Raw genomic sequence first — 25,082 nt, 5'->3', positions numbered from 1 at the left:
GACATCCTCCCATGACGTAGCAGACATCCTCCCATGACGTAGCAGCAGCCAGTCCTTCTTGACATATTTATTATCCTTGAAAGACCATCTTCCTGACTTGCTGCTCGCCATACGTGTCACGTGTTCTTCCCACCCAGCATGTAGTCAGCAGACCTCAGACTTGCCACCTGTCCCGGTCTGCCAGCTCCAGACACACCTTTCCCTGCTGGACTCTGAGGGCCAGTCCAGCCTGGCCGAGGAGGTAAGATCCTCCTCCCTGGTAGACTGATGCAAATTGTTTAAGAACAACATTTCTCAAAAAGGAATTTAGGGACTTCACCATCCATCAAAAGGTTCAGAGAACGTGGATAAATCACTGCATGTAAGCCACGATATTACACACCTTCCACCCCTCAGGCGTCAAAACACCACGTCTGTGTGTAAAGGATATCACCACATGGGCTCAGGAACACTTCAGAAAACCACTGTCAGTAACTACAGTTGGTCGCTACATCTGTAAGTGCAAGTTAAACTCTGCTATGCAAAGCCACGGCCATTAATCAACAACACCCGGAAACACTTTCCTGGGCCCGAGCTCATCTAAAATGGACTGATGCAATGTGGAAAAGTGTTCTGTGATCTGAATTATTTTTGGAGACTGTGGACCAAAGAGGAAAAGACCATCCGGACTGTTGTAGGGTGAAAGTGTTCTAGGCAGCATGTGTGATGGTATGGGGGTGTATTAGTGATTGTTGTAGGGTGAAAGTGTTCTAGGCAGCATGTGTGATGGTATGGGGGTGTATTAGTGATTGTTGTAGGGTGAAAGTGTTCTAGGCAGCATGTGTGATGGTATGGGGGTGTATTAGTGATTGTTGTAGGGTGAAAGTGTTCTAGGCAGCATGTGTGTTGGTATGGGGGTGTATTAGTGATTGTTGTAGGGTGAAAGTGTTCTAGGCAGCATGTGTGATGGTATGGGGGTGTATTAGTGGTTGTTGTAGGGTGAAAGTGTTCTAGGCAGCATGTGTGTTGGTATGGGGGTGTATTAGTGATTGTTGTAGGGTGAAAGTGTTCTAGGCAGCATGTGTGATGGTATGGGGGTGTATTAGTGATTGTTGTAGGGTGAAAGTGTTCTAGGCAGCATGTGTGATGGTATGGGGGTGTATTAGTGATTGTTGTAGGGTGAAAGTGTTCTAGGCAGCATGTGTGATGGTATGGGGGTGTATTAGTGATTGTTGTAGGGTGAAAGTGTTCTAGGCAGCATGTGTGATGGTATGGGGGTGTATTAGTGATTGTTGTAGGGTGAAAGTGTTCTAGGCAGCATGTGTGATGGTATGGGGGTGTATTAGTGATTGTTGTAGGGTGAAAGTGTTCTAGGCAGCATGTGTGATGGTATGGGGGTGTATTAGTGATTGTTGTAGGGTGAAAGTGTTCTAGGCAGCATGTGTGATGGTATGGGGGTGTATTAGTGATTGTTGTAGGGTGAAAGTGTTCTAGGCAGCACGTGTGATGGTATGGGGGTGTATTAGTGGTTGTTGTAGGGTGAAAGTGTTCTAGGCAGCATGTGTGATGGTATGGGGGTATATTAGGGATTGTTGTAGGGTGAAAGTGTTCTAGGCAGCACGTGTGATGGTATGGGGGTGTATTAGTGATTGTTGTAGTGTGAAAGTGTTCTAGGCAGCACGTGTGATGGTATGGGGGTGTATTAGTGATTGTTGTAGGGTGAAAGTGTTCTAGGCAGCACGTGTGATGGTATGGGGGTGTATTAGTGATTGTTGTAGGGTGAAAGTGTTCTAGGCAGCATGTGTGATGGTATGGGGGTGTATTAGTGATTGTTGTAGGGTGAAAGTGTTCTAGGCAGCATGTGTGATGGTATGGGGGTGTATTAGTGATTGTTGTAGGGTGAAAGTGTTCTAGGCAGCATGTGTGATGGTATGGGGGTGTATTAGTGATTGTTGTAGGGTGAAAGTGTTCTAGGCAGCATGTGTGATGGTATGGGGGTGTATTAGTGATTGTTGTAGGGTGAAAGTGTTCTAGGCAGCATGTGTGATGGTATGGGGGTGTATTAGTGATTGTTGTAGGGTGAAAGTGTTCTAGGCAGCATGTGTGATGGTATGGGGGTGTATTAGTGATTGTTGTAGGGTGAAAGTGTTCTAGGCAGCATGTGTGATGGTATGGGGGTGTATTAGTGATTGTTGTAGGGTGAAAGTGTTCTAGGCAGCATGTGTGATGGTATGGGGGTGTATTAGTGATTGTTGTAGGGTGAAAGTGTTCTAGGCAGCATGTGTGATGGTATGGGGGTGTATTAGTGATTGTTGTAGGGTGAAAGTGTTCTAGGCAGCACGTGTGATGGTATGGGGGTGTATTAGTGGTTGTTGTAGGGTGAAAGTGTTCTAGGCAGCATGTGTGATGGTATGGGGGTATATTAGGGATTGTTGTAGGGTGAAAGTGTTCTAGGCAGCACGTGTGATGGTATGGGGGTGTATTAGTGATTGTTGTAGTGTGAAAGTGTTCTAGGCAGCACGTGTGATGGTATGGGGGTGTATTAGTGATTGTTGTAGGGTGAAAGTGTTCTAGGCAGCACGTGTATTAGTGATTGTTAGATTTGCAAGGTCCACTCTTCAGGTGTCCATCAAATATTTCCTTTCTGTTCCCTTTTGCCAGGACTGTGGCGCGGCCAGGTCAGGGTCTCCCGGTGATCCAGGTGAGGACCAGACCTGTCCACAGGAAGCGTGCTAGACGGCAGTGAGTACTTCGGCGCACACTCGCTGCCATCTAGTGGCGGCACTGACTGCTGCACTCTTCTTCCAGGAGACGCAGCCTCTAAAGGTTACAAAGGGGTTTTTTTCAATCATTTAAGGAGTACTGTGAGAAATTGTCACCATGGCAACCAGCCCGTGGTCCAATCAAGTAACCTTTCAGCCAGGAAGTGACCTTTCATCGCCCCAAAAATGAAAGCCGACTGCGCTGGTGTGAGCGATGATGCACTAAAGAGGAGTTTTCTCCCGCAAAGACCGCCAGCTGCACAGTCCTCCTGTCCTCCTGTCCTCCGCACCACTCCTGCAAAAACTGCTCTCCGACTCGGACTCTGGCTCCGGCTAAGCTTTTGCCTCGTCCCTGATAAGTGATGGTACAGTACTATCTGCTCACAGGCGCCCCCCGGTGCTTGTTGGAGCACACCGCAGCTCGTCCTGAATCAGGGGTGTCAGACTGGTAGCAGCTCAGGGGCCACATGGAGGAAAACCATGGCATGACCACTTCTAAAATCCAGACTACAACAGGTTGTTTTCTTTCTTTTTCTTTGGCCAAATATAGACCCGCTACATTCTGAAAATGTACACCTTACAAATAATCCTCTAAACACTCGTTAGAAAAACAACATGAAATTAGACTCTTTTTAGAATCCAAGTCACATCCTGTCTGGGGAATAAATACTAAACCAACTGTTCTATGTATGAAATACTTCATTGGCACCTCAGAGTCCTGTGCTGACTCAACAACTCCTACAAACTTAGATTCTTTTTAGAATCCAAGTCACATCCTGTCTGGGGAATAAATACTAAACCAACTGTACTATGTATGAAATACTTCATTGGGACCTTGGAGTCCTGTGCTGACCCAACAACTCCTACAAACTTAGACTCTTTTTACAATCCAAGTCACATCCTGTCTGTGGAATAAGTACTAAACCAACTGTTCTATGTATGAAATACTTCATTGGCACCTCGGAGTCCTGTCCTGACCCAACAACTCCTACAAACTTAGACTCTTTTTACAATCCAAGTCACATCCTGTCTGGGGAATAAATACTAAACCAACTGTTCTATGTATGAAATACTTCATTGGGACCTCGGAGTCCTATGAAATACTTCATTGGGACCTCGGAGTCCTGTGCTGACTCAACAACTCCTACAAACGGAGGTAGAAAACCCTTTAGTCCACGTTGGTCTTTTTGGACAAAACACCACGTGTTTACGTTTTGTTTGGGTGGAGCAAACCATTTGCTTGCCAAACAGAATTGTTATAGCAACATCCAGTGGACACTTTTAGAACAGCAGTTTCTGTCATTAAAAACATTTAATACATCTCGGGGGCCGTGCGTACGTCTGACACCCCTGTCCTGGATAGTCCCACTCCTTCTGTCACACGCAGGATTCTCACAGGAATGAGCCAACAATGCAAGCTTATCATCGTGTCTTCTTTCATTAGTCAAAGGCACCGACAACCAAAAGTCAGCTTTGAGGCATCAGTGTCATCGATGACAAAAAAAAAAAAAAAAAACTCATATTTGCCAAACTCTTATTTTGTAAATAACATTCCTCCCGACATCCTCTGTGCCAACTTCCTGTGTTCCTCTCCAACCAACCAGCACCTCAGGTGTTTGTTTTCTGTCGACTTGTTTCAGTTTGGTTGCCGCCGTATGAACTGTGAATCTGTGTGACATGCCCTTTCAAAATAAAGCACCTCCTTTTCACAATAAAAGGGGCCTTGCACTTGAAGAAGAAGAATGGCGTAACGCCACAGACCTCTTGGTCTTTTTTTTTTTTCTGACCGCCCCACATCTATTTGATGTTGCCATGGGAACACTGTACTGTATGACACCCCCCCCCTCCATGAAAGATTTTTATTGCTGTCAATCACTAAGTATCATCCTCCCTGCTCCTGGAGGGAAACAGGAAATAGTCCGAAATATTTTCTACATTTTATTTATGGATTGAAGAGCTATGAAAAAAGGGACTTTTGTAGGTTTATTCCTCTCCTTCTACTGTGTACTCCTGCCACAGTCGCCTCACTAATAAACATCCAGTGATTGACACTTTTCTCTTTTCTCACGCTCACTTTGCACCGTGCTCGGCGGACCAGCCAGGACCACCCCCTATGCATATATATATATATATATATATATATATATATATATATATATATATATATATATATATATATATATACATACACATATATATATATATATATATATATATATATATATATATATACATACACATACACACATATATATATATATATATATATATACATATATATATATATATACATACATACATACATACACATACATATATGTACAGGACTGTCTCAGAAAATTAAAATATTGTGATAAAGTCCTTTATTTTCCGTAATGCAACTAAAAACATGAAAATGTCCTAAAATTCGGATTCATCACACATCAACTGAAATATTGAAAGCCTTTTATTGTTTCAATATTGCTGATTACGGCGTACAGCTTAAGAAAACTCCAAAATCCTATCTCCAAAAATGTGAATATTTCCTCAGACCAAGTAACAAAAAAATAAAGATTTATAACAGCAAAACAAAATCAAACATTTGAAAATGTCAATTAATGCACTCAGTACTTGGTTGGGAATCCTTTTTGCAGGGATCAATACGGTGTGGCATGGAGGCAATCGGCCTGTGGCATTGCTGAGGGGTTATGGATGCCCAGGATGCTTCAAGAGCGGCCTTCAGCTCATTTGCATTATTGGGTCTGGTGTCTTTCAGCTTCTTCTTTACAATAACCTACAAATTCTCTATGGGGTTTAGGTCAGGAGAGTTGGCAGGCCAATGGAGGACAGTAATGCCATGGTCAGTACACCAGTTACTGCTGGTTTTGGCACTGTGGGAAGGTGCCGGATCATGCTGGAAAATGAAAACATCATCTCCATAGAGCTTTACAACAGCTGCATTGACTCTGGACTTGATGAAACACAGTGGACCGAAACCAGCAGCTGACATGGCTCCCCAAACCATTGCTGACTGAGGGAACTTCCGTGGTGTAGAGTTCAGGAGTGGCTCGACCATGGGAATACGGCTATTGAAGCTGTATCTGTTGAAAAGCTCTATGGAGATGATGATTTCATTCTCCAGCATGATCTGGCACCTGTCCACAGTGCCAAAACCAGCAGTAACTGGTGTACTGACCATGGCATTACTGTCCTCCATTGGCCTGCCAACTCCCCTGGTCTGAACCTCATAGAGAATTTGGGGGTTATTGTGAAGAAGAAGCTGAAAGACACCAGGCCCAATAATACAAATGAGCTAAAGGCCGCGATCGGGATTCTACTCCACCACAGATTCCCGGCACATGTGGCAAGGCCTGCAACACATCACAGACTACAAGCAGGGGACTGGGGGGTCACAAACAGCCAACGCTCACTGCCAGATGAGCTGAATGAGTTCTATGCCCGCTTCGAGGTCCCCAACACCATCCAACAGACAGGGGTTCTGACCACGGAGTGCACGCAGGACCCGCTAATTTTTTGCAACTTAACGCCAAAAAAACGGAAATGCTGATTATCGGTCCTGCTAGACACCGACCTCTATTTAATAATACAACTTTAACATTTGACAACCAAACAATAAAACCAGGTGACTCGGTAAAAAAATCTGGGTATTATCTTCCACCCAACTCTCTCCTTTGAGTCACACATTAAAAGCGTTACTAAAACGGCCTTCTTTCATCTCCGTAATATCGCTAAAATTCGCTCCATTTTGTCCACTAAAGACGCCGAGATCATTATCCATGCGTTTGTTACGTCTCGTCTCAACTACTGTAACGTATTATTTTGGGGTCTCCCCATGTCTAGCATTAAAAGATTACAGTTGGTACAAAATGCGGCTGCTAGACTTTTGACAAGAACAAGAAAGTTTGATCACATTACGCCTGTACTGTATATACCTTTATATACATATATACATACATATATACCTGTACTGTTTATACCTTTATATACATATATACATACATATATACCTATACTGTATATACCTTTATATACATATATACATACATATATACCTATACTGTATATACCTTTATATACATATATACATACATATATACCTATACTGTATATACCTTTATATACATATATACATACATATATACCTATACTGTATATACCTTTATATACATATATACATACATATATACCTATACTGTTTATACCTTTATATACATATATACATACATATATACCTATACTGTATATACCTTTATATACATATATACATACATATATACCTATACTGTATATACCTTTATATACATATATACATACATATATACCTATACTGTATGTACCTTTATATACATATATACATACATATATACCTATACTGTATATACCTTTATATACATATATACATACATATATACCTATACTGTATATACCTTTATATACATATATACATACATATATACCTATACTGTATATACCTTTATATACATATATACATACATATATACCTCAATATAGCTCAATCACGGTCTGGTGTGGAAACTGCGCTGCTAAAGACAGGAAAAGGCACTCCAGCGAGTGATTAAAACTGCTCAGTACATATCAGGAGCAGCCATCCTCTCACTACAGGACATGTAGTCTACCAGGACCACCAGGAGAGCACACAACATCATCAAGGACAGTACACAGTCTCTTCAGCCTCCTACCATCAGGCAGACCATACAGGAGCCTGAAATCCAGGACTACCAGACTGACAAACAGTTTCTACCTACAGGCCATCAGGCTTGTGAATGCTAACTTGTGTGTATGTATATATATATATATATATATATATATATATATATATATATATATATATATATATATATATATATATATATATATATATATATATATATATATATATATATATATATATATATATATACATATATATATATATGTATGTATGTATGTATGTATGTATACATCCCCAAGTGGTGCTGTATTTATCAAAATGTGCGTTAATAATTGAGTATTTGTAGGAATAAAATATTGATACAAATATTGTTGGAGTCAACTCTTTTAATGATAAATTTATAAATAAATAAAAGTAAGGAACAAATGTTCCTTACTTTTATTTTTTGGGGGGCGAAATGCTTTCATTTAAAAATATATTAATCTGTATTTTTTCTTTATTCTGTAATTCATTCTTTAGAACGACTGAGCAGCCCAATGAACAATAAACATATTTTACAAACTGTAAAACGATACTTTCATACATCAACTATATGATGTGTATCATCTACATCTACTATATTATGTGTATTATCTACTTACTATATGATGTGTATCATCTACATCTACTATATGATGTGTATCATCTACATCTACTATATGATGTGTATCATCTACTTACTATATGATGTGTATTATCTAAATCTACTATATGATGTGTATCATCTACTATATGATGTGTATCATCTACATCTACTATATTATGTGTATCATCTACTTACTATATGATGTGTATCATCTACATCTACTATATGATGTGTATCATCTACATCGACTATATGATGTGTATCATCTAAATCTACTATATGATGTGTATCATCTACATCTACTATATGATGTGTATCATCTACATCTATTATATGATATCATCTACATCAACTATATGATGTGTATCATCTACATCTACTATATGATGTGTATCATCTACATCGACTATATGATGTGTATCATCTAAATCTATTATATGATATCATCTACATCAACTATATGATGTGTATCATCTACATCTACTATATGATGTGTATCATCTACATCAACTATATGATGTGTATCATCTACATCAACTATATGATGTGTATCATCTACATCGATTATATGATGTGTATCATCTACATCTATTATATGATATCATCTACATCAACTATATGATGTGTATCATCTACATCAACTATATGATGTGTATCATCTACTATATGTGTATCATCTATATCTACTATATGATGTGTATCATTTACATCTACTATATGATGTGTATCATCTACATCGACTATATGATGTGTATCATCTACATCTACTATATGATGTGTATCATCTACTTACTATATGATGTGTATCATCTACATCTACTATATGATGTGTATCATTTACATCTACTATATGACGTGTATCATCTACATCTACTATATGATGTGTATCATCTACATGTACTATATGATGTGTATCATCTACATCTACTATATGATGTGTATTATCTACTATATGATGTGTATCATCTACATCTACTATATGATGTGTATCATCTACATCAACTATATGATGTGTATCATCTACATCGATTATATGATGTGTATCATCTACATCTAGTATATGATATCATCTACATCAACTATATGATGTGTATCATCTACATCTACTATATTATGTGTATTATCTACTTACTATATGATGTGTATCATCTACATCTATTATATGATGTGTATCATCTACTTACTATATGATGTGTATTATCTACATCTACTATATGATGTGTATCATCTACTATATGATGTGTATCATCTACATCTACTATATTATGTGTATCATCTACTTACTATATGATGTGTATCATCTACATCTACTATATGATGTGTATCATCTACATCGACTATATGATGTGTATCATCTACTTACTATATGATGTGTATTATCTACATCTACTATATGATGTGTATCATCTACTATATGATGTGTGTCATCTAAATCGACTATATGATGTGTATCATCTACATCTATTATATGATATCATCTACATCAACTATATGATGTGTATCATCTACATCTACTATATGATGTGTATCATCTACATCTACTATATGATGTGTATCATCTACATCAACTATATGATGTGTATAATCTACATCGATTATATGATGTGTATCATCTACATCTATTATATGATATCATCTACATCAACTATATGATGTGTATCATCTACATCAACTATATGATGTGTATCATCTACTATATGTGTATCATCTACATTAACTATATGATGTGTATCATCTACATCAACTATATGATGTTTATCATCTACATCGATTATATGATGTGTATCATCTACATCTATTATATGATATCATCTACATCAACTATGATGTGTATCATCTACATCAACTATATGATGTGTATCATCTACTATATGTGTATCATCTACATCTATTATATGATGTGTATCATTTACATCTACTATATGATGTGTATCATCTACATCGACTATATGATGTGTATCATCTACATCTACTATATGATGTGTATCATCTACTTACTATATGATGTGTATCATCTACATCTACTATATGATGTGTATCATTTACATCTACTATATGACGTGTATCATCTACATCTACTATATGATGTGTATCATCTACATCTACTATATGATGTGTATCATCTACATCTACTATATGATGTGTATTATCTACTATATGATGTGTATCATCTACATCTACTATATGATGTGTATCATCTACATCAACTATATGATGTGTATAATCTACATCGATTATATGATGTGTATCATCTACATCTAGTATATGATATCATCTACATCAACTATATGATGTGTATCATCTACATCTACTATATTATGTGTATTATCTACTTACTATATGATGTGTATCATCTACATCTACTATATGATGTGTATCATCTACTTACTATATGATGTGTATTATCTACATCTACTATATGATGTGTATCGTCTACTATATGATGTGTATCATCTACATCTACTATATTATGTGTATCATCTACTTACTATATGATGTGTATCATCTACATCTACTATACGATGTGTATCATCTACATCAACTATATGATGTGTATCATCTACATCAACTATATGATGTGTATCATCTACATCGATTATATGATGTGTATCATCTACATCTATTATATGATGTGTATCATCTACATCAACTATATGATGTGTATCATCTACATCAACTATATGATGTGTATCATCTACTATATGTGTATCATCTATATCTACTATATGATGTGTATCATTTACATCTACTATATGATGTGTATCATCTACATCGACTATATGATGTGTATCATCTACATCTACTATATGATGTGTATCATCTACTTACTATATGATGTGTATCATCTACATCTACTATATGATGTGTATCATTTACATCTACTATATGACGTGTATCATCTACATCTACTATATGATGTGTATGATCTACATCTGCTATATGATGTGTATCATCTACATCTACTATATGATGTGTATTATCAATCAATCAATCAATGTTTACTTATATAGCCCTAAATCACTAGTGTCTCAAAGGGCTGCATCGATTATATGATGTGTATCATCTACATCTAGTATATGATATCATCTACATCAACTATATGATGTGTATCATCTACATCTACTATATTATGTGTATTATCTACTTACTATATGATGTGTATCATCTACATCTACTATATTATGTGTATTATCTACTTACTATATGATGTGTATTATCTACATCTACTATATGATGTGTATCATCTACTATATGATGTGTATCATCTACATCTACTATATTATGTGTATCATCTACTTACTATATGATGTGTATCATCTACATCTACTATATTATGTGTATCATCTACATCTACTATATGATGTGTATCATCTACTTACTATATGATGTGTATTATCTACATCTACTATATGATATGTATCATCTACTATATGATGTGTGTCATCTACATCGACTATATGATGTGTATCATCTACATCTATTATATGATATCATCTACATCAACTATATTATGTGTATCATCTACTTACTATATGATGTGTATCATCTACTATATGATGTGTATCATCTACATCTACTATATTATGTGTATCATCTACTTACTATATGATGTGTATCATCTACATCGACTATATGATGTGTATCATCTACATCTACTACATGATGTGTATCATCTACATGAAGAGTATGATGTGTATCATCTACATCTACTATATGATGTGTATCATCTACATGAAGAGTATGATGTGTATCATCTACATCTACTACATGATGTGTATCATCTACATCGACTATAGGATGTGTATCATCTACATCTACTATATGATGTGTATCATCTACATCTACTACATGATGTGTATCATCTACATGAAGAGTATGATGTGTATCATCTACATCTACAATATGATGTGTATCATCTACATCTACTATATGATGTGTATCATCTACATCTACTATATGATGTGTATCACCTACATGAAGAGTATGATGTGTATCATCTACATCTACTACATGATGTGTATCATCTACATCGACTATATGATGTGTATCATCTACATCTACTATATGATGTGTATCATCTACATCTACTATATGATGTGTATCACCTACATGAAGAGTATGATGTGTATCATCTACATCTACTATATGATGTGTATCATCTACATCGACTATATGATGTGTATCATCTACATCTACTACATGTGTATCATCTACATCTACTATATGATGTGTATCATCTACATCTACTACATGACGTGTATCATCTACATCTACTACATGATGTGTATCATCTACATCGACTACATGACGTGTATCATATACATCTACTACATGATGTGTATCATCTACATCTACTACATGATGTGTATCATCTACATCGACTACATGAGGTGTATCATCTACATCTACTATATGATGTGTATCATCTACATCGACTATATGATGTGTATCATCTACATCTACTATATGATGTGTATCATCTACATCTACTATTTGATGTGTATCATCTACATCTACTATATGATGTGTATCATCTACATCTACTACATGACGTGTATCATGTACATCTACTATATGATGTGTATCATCTACATCTACTATATGATGTGTATCATCTACATCTACTATATGATGTGTATCATCTACATCTACTACATGATGTGTATCATCTACATCGACTATATGATGTGTATCATCTACATCTACTACATGATGTGTATCATCTACATGAAGAGTATGATGTGTATCATCTACATCTACTATATGATGTGTATCATCTACATGAAGAGTATGATGTGTATCATATACATCTACTACATGATGTGTATCATCTACATTGACTATATGATGTGTATCATCTACATCTACTATATGATGTGTATCATCTACACCTACTACATGATGTGTATCATCTACATCTACTATATGATGTGTATCATCTACATCTACTATATGATGTGTATCATCTACATCTACTATATGATGTGTATCATCTACATCTACTATATGATGTGTATCACCTACATGAAGAGTATGATGTGTATCATCTACATCTACTACATGATGTGTATAATCTACATCGACTATATGATGTGTATCATCTACATCTACTACATGTGTATCATCTACATCGACTATATGATGTGTATCATCTACATCTACTATATGATGTGTATCATCTACATCTACTACATGATGTGTATCATCTACATCTACTACATGATGTGTATCATCATAATGAAGAGTATGATGTGTATCATCTACATCTACTATATGATGTGTATCATCTACATCTACTATATGATGTGTATCATCTACATGAAGAGTATGATGTGTATCATATACATCTACTACATGATGTGTATCATCTACATTGACTATATGATGTGTATCATCTACATCTACTATATGATGTGTATCATCTACATCTACTACATGATGTGTATCATCTACATGAAGAGTATGATGTGTATCATCTACATCTACTATATGATGTGTATCATCTACATCTACTATATGATGTGTATCATCTACATCTACTATATGATGTGTATCATCTACATCTACTATATGATGTGTATCATCTACATCTACTATATGATGTGTATCACCTACATGAAGAGTATGATGTGTATCATCTACATCTACTACATGATGTGTATAATCTACATCGACTATATGATGTGTATCATCTACATCTACTACATGTGTATCATCTACATCGACTATATGATGTGTATCATCTACATCTACTATATGATGTGTATCATCTACATCTACTACATGATGTGTATCATCTACATCTACTACATGATGTGTATCATCTACATCGACTATATGATGTGTATCATCTACATCTACTACATGATGTGTATCATCTACATGAAGAGTATGATGTGTATCATCTATATCTACTATATGATGTGTATCATCTACATGAAGAGTATGATGTGTATCATATACATCTACTACATGATGTGTATCATCTACATCGACTATATGATGTGTATCATCTACATCTACTATATGATGTGTATCATCTACATCTACTACATGATGTGTATCATCTACATGAAGAGTATGATGTGTATCATCTACATCTACTATATGATGCGTATCATCTACATCTACTATATGATGCGTATCATCTACATCTACTATATTATGTGTATCATCTACATCTACTATATGATGTGTATCATCTACATCTACTATATGATGTGTATCATCTACATCTACTACATGATGTGTATCATCTACATGAAGAGTATGATGTGTATCATCTACATCTACTATATGATGCGTATCATCTACATCTACTATATGATGCGTATCATCTACATCTACTATATTATGTGTATCATCTACATCTACTATATGATGTGTATCATCTACATCTACTATATGATGTGTATCATCTACATCTACTACATGATGTGTATCATCTACATCGACTACATGATGTGTATCATCTACATCTACTATATGATGTGTATCATCTACATCTACAACATGACGTGTATCATCTACATCGACTACATGACGTGTATCATCTACATCTACTATATGACGTGTATCATCTACATCTACTACATGACGTGTATCATCTACATCTACAACATGACGTGTATCATCTACATCGACTACATGACGTGTATCATCTACATCTACTATATGACGTGTATCATCTACATCTACTATATGATGTGTATCATCTACATCGACTACATGACGTGTATCATCTACATCTACTATATGACGTGTATCATCTACATCTACTACATGACGTGTATCATATACATCTACTATATGATGTGTATCATCTACATCGACTAAATGATGTGTGTCATCTACATCGACTAAATGATGTGTATCATCTACATCTACTACATGACGTGTATCATATACATCTACTATATGATGTGTATCATCTACATCGACTAAATGATGTGTATCATCTACATCTACTAAATGATGTGTATCATCTACATCGACTAAATGATGTGTATCATCTACATCTACTAAATGATGTGTATCATCTACATCTACTATATGACTTGTATCATCTACATCGACTAAATGATGTGTATCATCTACATCTACTAAATGATGTGTATCATCTACATCGACTAAATGATGTGTATCATCTACATCTACTAAATGACTTGTATCATCTACATCGACTAAATGATGTGTATCATCTACATCGACTACATGACGTGTATCATCTACATCGACTATATGATGTGTATCATCTTCATCAACTATATTATGTGTATCATCTACATCTACTATATGATTTGTATCATCTACACGAAGAGTATGATGTACATCATGTAGATGAAGGATGGAGAAGAAGAGACAGTATATTTCAAAGTGTGTTCCAGGTATTTTGTGCAAAGTCAACAAAGACTTTGGTGGCGAGCAAAGGTCAAAGGTCAAATGTTGCAAAAGTGTACTTTCTCCCAAAGTGATGTTTGTTTATGTTCCATGAAAGTGAGTCCAGCATGTGAGCCTCACAACATCCCATGATGCTTTGTGGCGGGGGACAGACGTGTTTGTGCCGCTGGTTCCTGGCTTCCACGCTCACCTTGTTGGTCCTCAGGTGAGCAGAATATTATATCTTGTATCGCTGTGTTGTGTGATACCACGTGCTTGTATCGCTGTGTTGTGTGATACCACGTGCTTGTATCGCTGTGTTGTGTGATACCACATGCTTGTATCACTGTGTTGTGTGATACCACATACTTGTATCGCTGTGTTGTGTGATACCACATGCTTGTATCACCGTGTTGTGTGATACCACATGCTTGTATCGCTGTGTTGTGTGATACCACATGCTTGTATCACTGTGTTGTGTGATGCCACATGCTTGTATCACTGTGTTGTGTGATACCAGATGCTTCTATCACTGTGTTGTGTGATACCACGTGCTTGTATCGCTGTGTTGTGTGATACCACATGCTTGTATCGCTGTGTTGTGTGATACCACATGCTTGTATCGCTGTGTTATGTGATGTCACATGCTTGTATCGCTGGGTTGTGTGATGTCACATGCTTGTATCACTGTGTTGTGTGATACCACATGCTTGTATCGCTGTGTTGTGTGATACCACATGCTTGTATCACTGTGTTGTGTGATATCACATGCTTGTATCGCTGTGTTGTGTGATACCACATGCTTGTATAACTGTGTTGTGTGATACCACGTGCTTGTATCGCTGTGTTGTGTGATACCACGTGCTTGTATCGCTGTGTTGTGTGATACCACATGCTTGTATCACTGTGTTGTGTGATACCACGTGCTTGTATCGCTGTGTTGTGTGATACCACATGCTTGTATCGCTGTGTTATGTGATGCCACATGCTTGTATCGCTGTGTTATGTGATACCACATACTTGTATCACTGTGTTGTGTGATACCACATGCTTGTATCGCTGTGTTATGTGATGCCACAAGCTTGTATCGCTGTTTTATGTGATACCACATACTTGTATCACTGTGTTGTGTGATGTCACATGCTTGTATCGCTGAGTTGTGTGATACCACATGCTTGTATCGCTGTAGTGTGATATCACATGCTTGTATCACAGTGTTGTGTGATACCACATGCTTGTATCGCTGTGTTTTGTGATACCACATGCTTGTATCACTGTGTTGTGTGATACCACATGCTTGTATCGCTGTGTTGTGTGATACCACGTGCTTGTATCGCTGTGTTGTGTGATACCACGTGCTTGTATCGCTGTGTTGTGTGATACCACATGCTTGTATCACTGTGTTGTGTGATACCACATGCTTGTATCACTGTGTTGTGTGATACCACGTGCTTGTATCGCTGTGTTGTGTGATACCACATCCTTGTATCACTGTGTTGTGTGATACCACGTGGTTGTATCGCTGTGTTGTGTGATACCACGTGCTTGTATCGCTGTGTTGTGTGATACCACATGCTTGTATCACTGTGTTGTGTGATACCACGTGCTTGTATCGCTGTGTTGTGTGATACCACATGCTTGTATCACTGTGTTGTGTGATACCACATGCTTGTATCGCTGTGTTATGTGATGCCACATGCTTGTATCGCTGTGTTATGTGATACCACATACTTGTATCACTGTGTTGTGTGATACCACATGCTGTAATCGCTGTGTTATGTGATGCCACATGCTTGTATCGCTGTGTTATGTGATACCACATACTTGTATCACTGTGTTGTGTGATGTCACATGCTTGTATCGCTGAGTTGTGTGATACCACATGCTTGTATCGCTGTAGTGTGATGCCACATGCTTGTATCACAGTGTTGTGTGATACCACATGCTTGTATCGCTGTGTTTTGTGATACCAAATGCTTGTATTGCTGTGTTGTGTGATACCACATGCTTGTATCACTGTGTTGTGTGATACCACATGCTTGTATCGCTGTAGTGTGATGCCACATGCTTGTATCACAGTGTTGTGTGATACCACATGCTTGTATCACTGTGATGTGTGATACCACATGCTTGTATCGCTGTGTTGTGTGATACCACATGCTTGTATCACTGTGTTGTGTGATACCACATGCTTGTATCGCTGTAGTGTGATGCCACATGCTTGTATCACAGTGTTGTGTGATACCACATGCTTGTATCACTGTGATGTGTGATACCACATGCTTGTATCGCTGTGTTGTGTGATACCAGATGCTTCTATCACTGTGTTGTGTGGTACCACGTGCTTGTATCGCTGTGTTGTGTGATACCACATGCTTGTATCGCTGTGTTGTGTGATACCACATGCTTGTATCGCTGTGTTGTGTGATGTCACATGCTTGTATCACTGTGTTGTGTGATACCACATGCTTGTATCGCTGTGTTGTGTGATACCACATGCTTGTATCGCTGTGTTGTGTGATGTCACATGCTTGTATCACTGTGTTGTGTGATACCACATGCTTGTATCGCTGTGTTGTGTGATGTCACATGCTTGTATCACTGTGTTGTGTGATACCACATGCTTGTATCGCTGTGTTGTGTGATACCACATGCTTGTATCACCATGTTGTGTGATACCACATGCTTGTATCGCTGTGTTGTGTGATACCACATGCTTGTATCACTGTGTTGTGTGATGCCACATGCTTGTATCACTGTGTTGTGTGATACCAGATGCTTCTATCACTGTGTTGTGTGATACCACATGCTTGTATCACTGTGTTGTGTGATACCACATGCTTGTATCGCTGTGTTGTGTGATACCACATGCTTGTATCACTGTGTTGTGTGATACCACGTGCTTGTATCGCTGTGTTGTGTGATACCACATGCTTGTATCGCTGTGTTGTGTGATACCACATGCTTGTATCGCTGTGTTATGTGATGTCACATGCTTGTATCGCTGTGTTGTGTGATGTCACATGCTTGTATCACTGTGTTGTGTGATACCACATGCTTGTATCGCTGTGTTGTGTGATACCACATGCTTGTATCACTGTGTTGTGTGATACCACATGCTTGTATCACTGTGTTATGTGATGTCACATGCTTGTATCGCTGTGTTGTGTGATGTCACATGCTTGTATCGCTGTGTTGTGTGATACCACATGCTTGTATCACTGTGTTGTGTGATACCACGTGCTTGTATCGCTGTGTTGTGTGATACCACATGCTTGTATCGCTGTGTTGTGTGATACCACATGCTTGTATCGCTGTGTTGTGTGATACCACATGCTTGTATCACTGTGTTGTGTGATACCACGTGCTTGTATCGCTGTGTTGTGTGATACCACATGCTTGTATCGCTGTGTTGTGTGATACCACATGCTTGTATCACTGTGTTGTGTGATACCACGTGCTTGTATCGCTGTGTTGTGTGATACCACATGCTTGTATCGCTGTGTTGTGTGATACCACATGCTTGTATCGCTGTGTTATGTGATGTCACATGCTTGTATCGCTGTGTTGTGTGATGTCACATGCTTGTATCACTGTGTTGTGTGATACCACATGCTTGTATCGCTGTGTTGTGTGATACCACATGCTTGTATCACTGTGTTGATACAAGCATGTGGAATAGTCTCCTTGGTCAGGACTGGAGGATAGTTTCTTTGGTCAGGACTGGAGGATAGTCCCCTTGGTCAGGACTGGAGGATAGTATCTTTGGTCAGGACTGGAGGATAGTCTCCTTGGTCAGGACTGGAGGATAGTCTCCTTGGTCAGGACTGGAGGATAGTTTCTTTGGTCAGGACTGGAGGATAGTCTCCTTGGTCAGGACTGGAGGATAGTCTCCTTGGTCAGGACTGGAGGATAGTCTCCTTGGTCAGGACTGGAGGATAGTCTCCTTGGTCAGGACTGGAGGATAGTATCTTTGGTCAGGACTGGAGGTTCGTATCTTTGGTCAGGACTGGAGGATAGTTTCTTTGGTCAGGACTGGAGGATCGTATCTTTGGTCAGGACTGGAGGATAGTTTCTTTGGTCAGGACTGGAGGATAGTCTCCTTGGTCAGGACTGGAGGATAGTTTCTTTGGTCAGGACCGGAGGATAGATTATTTGGTCAGGACTGGAGGATAATCTCCTTGGTCAGGACTGGAGGATAGTCTCATTGGTCAGGACTGGAGGATAGTTTTTTTGGTCAGGACTGGAGGATAGTCTCATTGGTCAGGACTGGAGGATAGTCTCCTTGGTCAGGACTGGAGGATAGTGTCCTTGGTCAGGACTGGAGGATAGTCTCCTTGGTCAGCACTAGAGGATAGTCTCCTTGGTCAGGACTGGAGGATAGTCTCCTTGGTCAGGACTGGAGGATAGTTTCTTTGGTCAGGACTGGAGGATAGTTTCTTTGGTCAGGACTGGAAGATAGTTTCTTTGGTCAGGTCTGGAGGATAGTTTCTTTGGTCAGGACTGGAGGATAGTTTCTTTGGTCAGGACTGGAGGATAGAATCTTTGGTCAGGACTGGAGGATAATCTCCTTGGTCAGGACTGGAGGATAGTCTCCTTGGTCAGGACTGGAGGATAGTCTCCTTGGTCAGGACTGGAGGATAGTTTCTTTGGTCAGGACTGGAAGATAGTTTCTTTGGTCAGGTCTGGAGGATAGTTTCTTTGGTCAGGACTGGAGGATAGTTTCTTTGGTCAGGACTGGAGGATAGTATCTTTGGTCAGGACTGGAGTATAATCTCCTTGGTCAGGACTGGAGGATAGTCTCCTTGGTCAGGACTGGAGGATAGTCTCCTTGGTCAGGACTGGAGGATAGTTTCTTTGGTCAGGACCGGAGGATAGATTATTTGGTCAGGACTGGAGGATAATCTCCTTGGTCAGGACTGGAGGATAGTTTCTTTGGTCAGGACTGGAGGATAGTATCTTTGGTCAGGACTGGAGGATAATCTCCTTGGTCATGACTGGAGGATAGTCTCCTTGGTCAGGACTGGAGGATAGTCTCCTTGGTCAGGACTGGAGGATAGTTTCTTTGGTCAGGACCGGAGGATAGATTATTTGGTCAGGACTGGAGGATAATCTCCTTGGTCAGGACTGGAGGATAGTTTTTTTGGTCAGGACTGGAGGATAGTCTCATTGGTCAGGACTGGAGGATAGTTTTTTTGGTCAGGACTGGAGGATAGTCTCATTGGTCAGGACTGGAGGATAGTCTCCTTGGTCAGGACTGGAGGATAGTCTCCTTGGTCAGCACTAGAGGATAGTCTCCTTGGTCAGGACTGGAGGATAGTCTCCTTGGTCAGGACTGGAGGATAGTTTCTTTGGTCAGGACTGGAGGATAGTTTCTTTGGTCAGGACTGGAGGATAGTTTCTTTGGTCAGGACTGGAGGATAGTTTCTTTGGTCAGGACTGGAGGATAGTTTCTTTGGTCAGGACTGGAAGATAGTTTCTTTGGTCAGGACTGGAGGATAGTTTCTTTGGTCAGGACTGGAGGATAGTTTCTTTGGTCAGGACTGGAAGATAGTTTCTTTGGTCAGGTCTGGAGGATAGTTTCTTTGGTCAGGACTGGAGGATAGTTTCTTTGGTCAGGACTGGAAGATAGTATCTTTGGTCAGGACTGGAGGATAATCTCCTTGGTCAGGACTGGAGGATAGTCTCCTTGGTCAGGACTGGAGGATAGTCTCCTTGGTCAGGACTGGAGGATAGTTTCTTTGGTCAGGACCGGAGGATAGATTATTTGGTCAGGACTGGAGGATAATCTCCTTGGTCAGGACTGGAGGATAGTTTTTTTGGTCAGGACTGGAGGATAGTCTCATTGGTCAGGACTGGAGGATAGTTTTTTTGGTCAGGACTGGAGGATAGTCTCATTGGTCAGGACTGGAGGATAGTCTCCTTGGTCAGGACTGGAGGATAGTCTCCTTGGTCAGGACTGGAGGATAGTCTCCTTGGTCAGCACTAGAGGATAGTCTCCTTGGTCAGGACTGGAGGATAGTCTCCTTGGTCAGGACTGGAGGATAGTTTCTTTGGTCAGGACTGGAGGATAGTTTCTTTGGTCAGGACTGGAGGATAGTTTCTTTGGTCAGGACTGGAAGATAGTTTCTTTGGTCAGGTCTGGAGGATAGTTTCTTTGGTCAGGACTGGAGGATAGTTTCTTTGGTCAGGACTGGAGGATAGTATCTTTGGTCAGGACTGGAGGATAGTCTCCTTGGTCAGGACTGGAGGATAGTTTCTTTGGTCAGGACTGGAGGATAGTCTCCTTGGTCAGGACTGGAGGATAGTTTCTTTGGTCAGGACTGGAGGATAGTCTCCTTGGTCAGCACTAGAGGATAGTCTCCTTGGTCAGGACTGGAGGATAGTCTCCTTGGTCAGGACTGGAGGATAGTTTCTTTGGTCAGGACTGGAGGATAGTTTCTTTGGTCAGGACTGGAGGATAGTTTCTTTGGTCAGGACTGGAAGATAGTTTCTTTGGTCAGGTCTGGAGGATAGTTTCTTTGGTCAGGACTGGAGGATAGTTTCTTTGGTCAGGACTGGAGGATAGTCTCCTTGGTCAGGACTGGAGGATAGTTTCTTTGGTCAGGACTGGAGGATAGTCCCCTTGGTCAGGACTGGAGGATAGTCTCCTTGGTCAGGACTGGAGGATAGTCTCCTTGGTCAGGACTGGAGGATAGTTTCTTTGGTCAGGACTGGAGGATAGTTTCTGCTGGTTCCTGCAATGTTGTTGGCTTCAAGACACTCATTGCGTTTGAGTAGCTTGTGAGCTATTGTGGGCTTAGCTGTGGTGTAGCTGCTAGCTCCTACTATCTTGTAGCCTAGCATGTTTTCCTTTCATGAAGGACATTTAGATGTTGACCAACTGTCCATATTTGCAAGTAAACACAACACACGACTGCTGTTTCTTCTCAATTCAAGCCGATATAGTCCGTGGACATGTGGGGATCAGAGAGTCCATACCATGCAAATGTTGTTGTGGTTCCCAGCAGTGGAGCTGATGTCCCAGCATCCAGCCATGAGGGTCCAGGATCCAGCCATGAGGGTCCAGGATCCAGCCATGAGGGTCCAGCATCCAGCCATGAGGGTCCATCATCCATGCACGAGGGTCTAGGATCCAGCCATGAGGGTCCAGGATCCAGCCATGAGGGTCCAGGATCCAGCCATGAGGGTCCAGGGGTCCGTGAGGTTCGCTCGGTGGGCAAAGGGGTGCTCATTCAGCCGGTGGACTGTGTCCTGTCCCAGTGGAGTCCATGGTCACAGTGTGACGTCTGTCAGAAGAAAAGGGTCAGTCCCGTCATCAAGTAACAACTAGCAAGAGGTTAGGGTTTTTGGAATGGAGTCCATGGTCCTCTGCTTCATCCCTAAAGACCTCTATTTAATCTTTAATACCTCTACTACATCCCTAATGACCTCCACTACATCCCCAATGACCTCTACTACATCCCTAATGACCTCCACTACATCCCTGATGACCTCTACTACATCCCTAATGACCTCTACTACATCCGCAATGACCTCTACTACATCCCCAATGACCTCCACTTCATCCCCGATGACCTCTACTACATCCCCAATGACCTCTACTACATCCCTAATGACCTCTACCACATCCCCAATGACCTCCACTACATCCCTAATGACCTATACTACATCCCCAATGACCTCTACTACATCCCTAATGACCTCTGCCTCATCCCTAATTACCTCTACTACATCCCCAATGACCCTCACTACATCCCCAATGACCTCTACTACATCCCCAATGACCTCAACTACATCCCTAATGACCTCTACTACGTCCCTAATGACCTCTACTACATCCCTAATGACCTCCACTAAATCCCCAATGACCTCTACTACATCCCTAATGACCTCTACTGCATCCCCAATTACCTCCACTACATCCCTAATGACCTCTACTACATCCCTAATGACCTCTACATCATCCCTAATGACCTCTACTACATCCCTAATGACCTCTGCTACATCCCTAATGACCTCTACTACATCCCTAATGACCTCTACTACATCCCTAATGACCTCTACTGCATCTCTAATGACCTTTACATGATCTCTAATGACCTCTACTTCATCTGTAATGACCTCTACTACATCCCTAATGACCTCCACCTCATCTTTAATGACCTTTACATCATCTCTAATGACCTCCACTTCATCCCTAATGACCTCCACCTCATCTCTAATGACCTCCACTTCATGTCTAATGACCTTAACTACATCCCTAATGACCTCTACTTCATTCCTAATGACCTCTACATCATCTCTAATGACCTCCACTTCATGTCTAATGACCTCTACTATATCCCTAATGACCTCTACTACATCCCTAATGACCTCTACCACTTCCCTAATGACCTTTACTTCATCCTTAATGACCTCCACTTCAGCCCTAATGACCTCTACTATATCCCTAATGACCTCTACTTCATTCCCAATGACCTCTACATAATCCTTAATGACCTCTACTACATCCCTAATGACCTCTACTTCATTCCTAATGACCTCTACATCATCCCTAATGACCTCTACTTCATTCCTAATGACCTCTACATCATCCCTAATGACCTCTACTTCATTCCTAATGGCCTCTACTACATCCCTAATGACCTCTACTTAATCTCTAATAACCTCTACTTCATCCCTAATGACCTCTACCTCATCTCTAATGACCTCTACTACTTCCCCAATGACCTCTACTTCATCTCTAATGACCTCTATTCAATCTGTAATGACCTTTACTTCATCCCCAATGACCTCTACCTCACTTCTAATGACCTCTACCTCATCTCTAAGGACCTCTATTTAATCTCTAATGACCTCTACCTCACCTCTAATGACCTGGCCATGAGAGTGAGTCCACTACTGTGATTTCAGTTCCTCCTCCTCCCTGGAGTCTTTTTTGAACACTTCCTGTTCCACCTGTGCCAAAACAGTCTCTCTGTGTTTTCTCTCACTCTCTTTTCTTTCTCTTCCTCCTTCTGGCCGCAGTATCGCTTTGCCAAAGTGGAGCAGCCGGCACAGTTTGGGGGGCAGCCATGTGGTCTTCACGGGAGGGAGGAGGAGCCCTGCCAGGTTCCAGCCAGGTACACCTGCGACAACATTCCTGAGTGTGAAGGTTTCTTCTGCAGCCACACAGGTGACTTCTCCTTTGCAACATTTCTTCTTGTCTCTGCTTCTTACTTTTAGTTACACTTCCCTTTTTCCTCCAATCTGCGCCACTTCTTTCACCGCTGGCTCGCTCACCTGGCCCTTGCTTGCCAATCAGGGCACACCTGTCCCTTGCTTGCCAATCAGGGCACACCTGTCCCATGTTTGGCAATCAGGGCACACCTGTCCCTTGTTTGCCAATCAGGGCACACCTGTCCCTTGCTTGGCAAATCAGGACACACCTGTTTCATGTTTGGCAATCAGGGCACGCCTGTCCCTTGTTTGCCAATCAGGAAACATCTGTCCCATGTTTGGCAATCAGGTGGCTTTTTTTGTTTTGTACCTCCAACATGTACAACTTTCCCCATGCTTCCTGTGCATTTCCCTGCTGCACTGTTCATTTGTTTTGGTTACAACTGTATTTACCTGACTATGCAGCACACCCATATATAAGCCACACCCACTAAACTTTAGA

At 40.0% G+C, this 25,082-nt stretch overlaps 2 protein-coding genes across 7 annotated transcripts in view; both read left to right on the top strand.

Moving 5' to 3' along the window:
* dab1b (DAB adaptor protein 1b) overlaps positions 1–4,784 on the top strand; it is a 79,109-nt gene extending 74,325 nt beyond the window's left edge. For 2 of the 5 annotated variants that reach the window (XM_061896836.1, XM_061896834.1), the window contains 3 exons: positions 138–241; positions 2,641–2,680; positions 2,788–4,784. In XM_061896836.1, the coding sequence (XP_061752820.1) occupies positions 138–241; positions 2,641–2,680; positions 2,788–2,909 (266 nt within the window). In that variant the 3' untranslated portion in view covers positions 2,910–4,784. Of the gene's footprint in view, positions 1–137; positions 242–2,640; positions 2,722–2,787 lie in introns of all 5 variants that reach the window. The other 3 variants (XM_061896835.1, XM_061896837.1, XM_061896838.1) reach the window with 3 other exon arrangements.
* A 10,701-nt stretch (positions 4,785–15,485) lies between these two features.
* c8b (complement component 8, beta polypeptide) overlaps positions 15,486–25,082 on the top strand; it is a 28,257-nt gene continuing 18,660 nt past the window's right edge. Inside the window, exons 1-3 of one of the 2 annotated variants that reach the window (XM_061896831.1) lie at positions 15,486–15,644; positions 22,426–22,723; positions 24,449–24,596. In XM_061896831.1, coding sequence (XP_061752815.1) covers positions 15,568–15,644; positions 22,426–22,723; positions 24,449–24,596 — 523 coding nt within the window. In that variant the 5' untranslated portion in view covers positions 15,486–15,567. The remainder of the gene's footprint in view (positions 15,645–22,425; positions 22,724–24,448; positions 24,597–25,082) is intronic. The other variant, XM_061896832.1, reaches the window with a different exon arrangement.

The sequence above is a fragment of the Nerophis ophidion genome, linkage group LG04 (assembly GCF_033978795.1).
Source record: "Nerophis ophidion isolate RoL-2023_Sa linkage group LG04, RoL_Noph_v1.0, whole genome shotgun sequence".
Lineage (NCBI taxonomy): Eukaryota > Metazoa > Chordata > Actinopteri > Syngnathiformes > Syngnathidae > Nerophis > Nerophis ophidion.
Note: the sequence above shows the minus strand (reverse complement) of the source record. Positions and strands in the feature narration are given on the sequence as shown.